The sequence below is a fragment of the Monoraphidium neglectum genome (genome assembly GCF_000611645.1).
Source record: "Monoraphidium neglectum strain SAG 48.87 unplaced genomic scaffold scaffold03041, whole genome shotgun sequence".
In the NCBI taxonomy this organism is placed as follows: Eukaryota; Viridiplantae; Chlorophyta; class Chlorophyceae; order Sphaeropleales; family Selenastraceae; genus Monoraphidium; species Monoraphidium neglectum.
The window spans coordinates 1-4,544 of record NW_014010587.1 but is presented as its reverse complement, the minus strand read 5'-3'; the positions used below and the strand labels follow the sequence as shown (position 1 = coordinate 4,544).

The 4,544-nt window shown below is 61.3% G+C and overlaps 1 protein-coding gene across 1 annotated transcript; it reads left to right on the top strand.

The window, feature by feature from the left end:
* Positions 1-1,381: 1,381 nt before the first annotated feature.
* MNEG_12059 (transaldolase) lies at positions 1,382-3,528 on the top strand (the record flags this gene model as incomplete). Its single annotated transcript, XM_014039468.1, has 5 exons — positions 1,382-1,391; positions 2,034-2,125; positions 2,392-2,622; positions 2,908-2,988; positions 3,250-3,528. The coding sequence occupies 5 exons, from the start codon at positions 1,382-1,384 to the stop codon at positions 3,526-3,528; spliced, it is 693 nt and encodes a 230-aa protein (XP_013894922.1).
* Between the last annotated feature and the right edge of the window lie 1,016 nt (positions 3,529-4,544).

Sequence of the window (4,544 nt, the reverse complement as noted above, 5' to 3'; positions counted from 1 at the left end):
CCGCCGGTCGCCCCCTACTCCCCCCCCTACTCCCCCTACTCCCTGCTGGCTGCCCCTTGCAGCCGCCGCGCGTCATCACGCGGAGCACCTCGCCTCAACCAGCCACTGATTACCGCAAGCACAGACCCTGCGCACTGCCTTGCCAACATCGACCCCAGCAACATGCAGGCCCCATCATCTCACCCAACCATCCAGCTCCTGATGCTGCCATCATATATGTCTGCCGAGTACCCCCACCCCCATCCACACACTCCAAAGCCCGCCATCCACTCCCGACCACCCAAACCTTGGCAGCTCCTCTGCTGGTGGACCCTTTGTAGCAGTCCCTCTCCTTCAATACTTTCGTCGTCGTGCAGCCACCAAAGCAGTTCCCCCTTTGTAGCAGTAAAGTAATAATTTATCCATGCCTGGATCTTGCAGATCATGCACTGCAGTCCCTGAATGCGTTTGAGTCCAGCTTGCGCCATGCCACTCACCAGCCACGCAACAGCAGGAGCCAATCAGACAGACCCCCGCGCCCAGCCGCCAGGTTGAGGCCGCGACTACGCCTACTGGAGGGGCTGCCCCATGCATTCTGCCGCCTCCAAATGGCACCTGCTCCAGCAACTGCCACCACCGCCACTGCTACTGGGGGAAGTGGTTGGGGGATAAAAGTGAGGGTGGGGCTAGCACGGGTCGACTGCCCCTGCGTTTGCTGGATGAGAAATTGGCAGTGATCATGAAAATTTGAGTGATAAGGGTTGAGCGCTGGAAATTCAATCCTTAGCCGCACGCGAATATGAAGCTCCAGTCACTGATTTCAAATATGCACAACTGTTGCGTGCGCCGCTTCGTATCAAGGGACTTTCGCTACAAGTGAATCTATTGCCGTGTCTATGATGCTGCCGTCCGTCGCCAGCATGCCCCTGGCACGCTAACAAACAAGGGAGGGGCGCCGGTGATCTTGGAGCAACCGGCACATGTTGTAGCGCAGTGCGCAGCCCAGACACGCCCTCTGCAGCAGTACTGAACCTCGCGGCCAATCATCCCTCCCTGAAGGCATGACATCCGCGTGAAATGCCAGGAGGAGCAGCCACTGCGGCAGAGAGCAAGGTGGACAGTCGCAAGCTGCTCCAAAGGCCTATGAGTACCAGTGGCGAGACGTGGCGCGTATATTTGGGCGTGTTGTGCATACTTTGTGCAATAAGACTCAAAACTCCACATTAGGAGTCGTAGTGTGGGGTCGGTGGAGCAGGAGCAACCCCAGCATGCACACTGGCCAGTGGTACTAGCTCAGCAGGGGCTGAAGGTCTGCGATGACACATTTTGTGGATCTATGTGCAATCAAAATTGTGTCATATCCACCCACAACTGCAACTCCGCCCTCTCTCATGTAGGACTGATGCTTGCATGTGGGTCACCTGACGAGTTCAGCCATCCGCTTTCCTAGAAAATTTAGGTGGCTGGGGCAGCTGATTTGGGGCAGAGTGGAGCTTTGGCTGCATGGTTTCAGACAGCTAACTCAGTTACAGTCTGAGTTAGCTCTGACGAAAGTACCAAGACCCTTCTGTCATGCAAGCGCAGCAACAATATTGTTTTCAGGAGTGCCAGTCCGGGGCCAAATTGTCATGACGCGAAGCGCATGACATCCCTGGGCGAGCTCAGCTGACGGCACACTGGTTTGACAGCAGCTCGGTAGGTACTGCCAGCGTGACTCGCATGCACAGGGCGGGTTAGCCACGCATAGATTAGTGGTTTGTTAATGTACCATGTTTGAAGCTCCCACGACGACGCAGATCCACGAAGTACACTTCGCCAAATCGAGATGCAGGCTCGCGCAGGCATTCTGACAAGATATGGACATTTAAACGACAACGTTAGAACCAATGTGGCCCTTCAACACCAGCCATGGAGCGCCCATAGACGGGCACTGGCGTGTTCGGCTGGGACGCAGCAGCAGACGCTCCACGCGCAGCACGGCAACCCAGAGCCGGGGCTACGCCTCTTCTTAGACTCAGCAGACGTTTCCGTGTGGCGCCGATTTGCGCCGACAGGGGCTCTGTATGGCGTTACGACCAACCCGGCAATCCTGGAGCGAGACGGCGTGCAGTGCTCGCTGGCCGGCACGACGGCGCTCTGTGAGGCGGTGAGAGCGTGACACGCACAGCGGGCCGGTGTCGTTGCGGGCACAAGCAATGAGGCTTCGTGCATTTAAGTGTGCCGGGTGCCCTGCACAGACAACGTTGAGAGTGCACACAGCGCTGAAGCATGTGGAACCGACCGTGTACTTGCCACAATCACGACAGTCAAATGGCCAGGCTACATCAATGCCTCGCTCGTCGCCCCATGGCGGCAGCCCCTGTGCCACCACAGCACCGCGCAACCCGAACCCTGATCACCCACTCTGCGCAGGCCGCAGCTCTGGGGCTGCGCGAGCTGCAGCTGCAGGCCTGGGGCCCCTCCCCCGACGCGCTGCTGGCAGCTGCCCTGCAGCTTCAGGACCTGCGGCCGCACTACTGCCCCAGCGTAGCGCTGACCATCAAGCTGCCATGCACGGCCGAGGGGCTGGCCGCGGCGGCGCAGCTGAGGCAGCGGCGGCCGGAGTCATCTGTCACTATCACTGGGGTGTACGCGGCACACCAGGTGCGGCGGGGGGACAACGTGATCTCGGCTTTGGGGCAGCGGCCGCGGCGGATGCGATGCGTCGCCAGCCGTGCAGGATGCGCCAGCCGTGCGCTGGGCCGGCTTCGGCCACTACGGGACACTATGGCGCGGCGCGCTGCACAGCTGCGAGGCTGCACTGCATTCCTGCCGCCCTGCGATCGTCTTGGTTCAACGCGCACATTGCTGTGCCTTGGGCCATGCGCTCGGCCACCCAGTTGCCCGCCGCTCCACCATGCTTGCCGTGCCGGTCTCGCGCGAGTGCAGGCGCTGCTGGCAAGGGCCGTGGGTGCGGACTACGTTGCCCCCTACCTGGGGAGGATGGGGGACGCGGGCGGCCACGAGGAGGTGCGGCGGCGTGATGGGTGCCGCCGCCATGTGCTGCAGCTCAGCCCTGTGCGACCACGAACCACAGTGCCTGTTGCCGCTGAGTTGCTGTTGCTGCCACCGCGCTGCCGCTGCTTTTGGAGTGTGGCCGCGCTCATGCGGTGGTGGCCGCCTGTTCATCAGACTGCGCACCACCCTAATTTCCCCCCGTCACCCTGCTGGCGCATTCCTCGCTCTCCTGCCGGCCCCTTACCTGGAAACACCAACACTGGCAAATCGCAGGCCCTGCAGGAAGTTGCGTCGATGGCAGCTGCCATGCGCGCCACCAGCGGCCCTGCACACCCGCCGACGCGCGTGCTGGTCGCCTCCATACGCCAGGCGTCCCAGATGGCGCGCCTGGCAGCTGCCGGCTGCGACACGTTCACGTTTGCGCCAGCCGTGATGGAGGAGATGCTTGGGGTGCCGCAGACGCTGGCCGCGATAGCAAACTTTGAGGCGGCGGCCGCGCGCAACGGCGCGGTTGGGGTGGCAGCGGCGGGGATGGTGGTGGTGCCGTCGTGACGGGCATGCCGGCCGGCAAACGAAAGCACATGTGTAACCTCGGAACCAGCAGTGGACCTATCTGTTTCACAAACGAGACAGTGAGCATGATGAACGCTCTTGATTACTCCTGTTCACCGGCGCTGCCGATGGATTTGTTGAGGCAGGGTGTCCACTCCGGTGGTCTGCTGCTCTGCGCACACCGCTTGCAGATAGTGAGTCGTCGTGTGTGTCGTGCAGGTGGCTGGAGACGCCTCAGCAGGCGACTTGGCTACTAGGAACTGCCAAGCCCATTATCGGGATAATCCCAACACTGTCACTGACGCAGGGATACATCTCTATTCATCCCGCGTCCGACACTGGTGTGTGATCTCAAGTCATTTCGCGAAAGAAATAGACGCCATATAGCAACGGCGCGAAGCACACGCAGAATCTTGTCCTTGAAGCAGGAGCAGCGGCAGAAACATCTGCAGCGGCGGCGGTGGCGGCACTGACGCGGCGAGCGCCGCACCAGCACAGCACATCGCCTCCGGGCCGCCTGTTTGGCCGGGCGCGATGTCCCTAGAAATTGAAGCGACAGAGTGAGCCAAGCGTGAACGCGGCGACAGCGTACACATGCAGCTGGCTGGAGGGGTGCGACAGATGCGATTCAGGCATTGAGCGTGACCCACACGGCACCAAGAGCATGAGCAGCGCACACTAGAGCCCGCACCCTGCGGCCACACCCTGTTCTCCACTCCACACCCACCCAGTGTGATCAAGATTATTCTGCAGTTCTGCAAGGAGAATGGCCTCGCGGAATCATTCAACACCATCCAGGTGGGCCGGCCAGCACGGGTGGTGTCGTGTCGTAGGTGGGGCACATGGGGGGTGAGCCACGCCCGCACACCGACCCTCCGGGTTCCGTACAGGCCTGGAGCCCGAATCTGGTGTGAGCAGCTTCGTTGACTCATGGTGGCTGTGCAGCCAAGCAGCACAGCATGGGCGGCGCCGCCGGCAGCTCATCAGCAGTGGCCAAGGTCGGCAGAGTGCCTTCC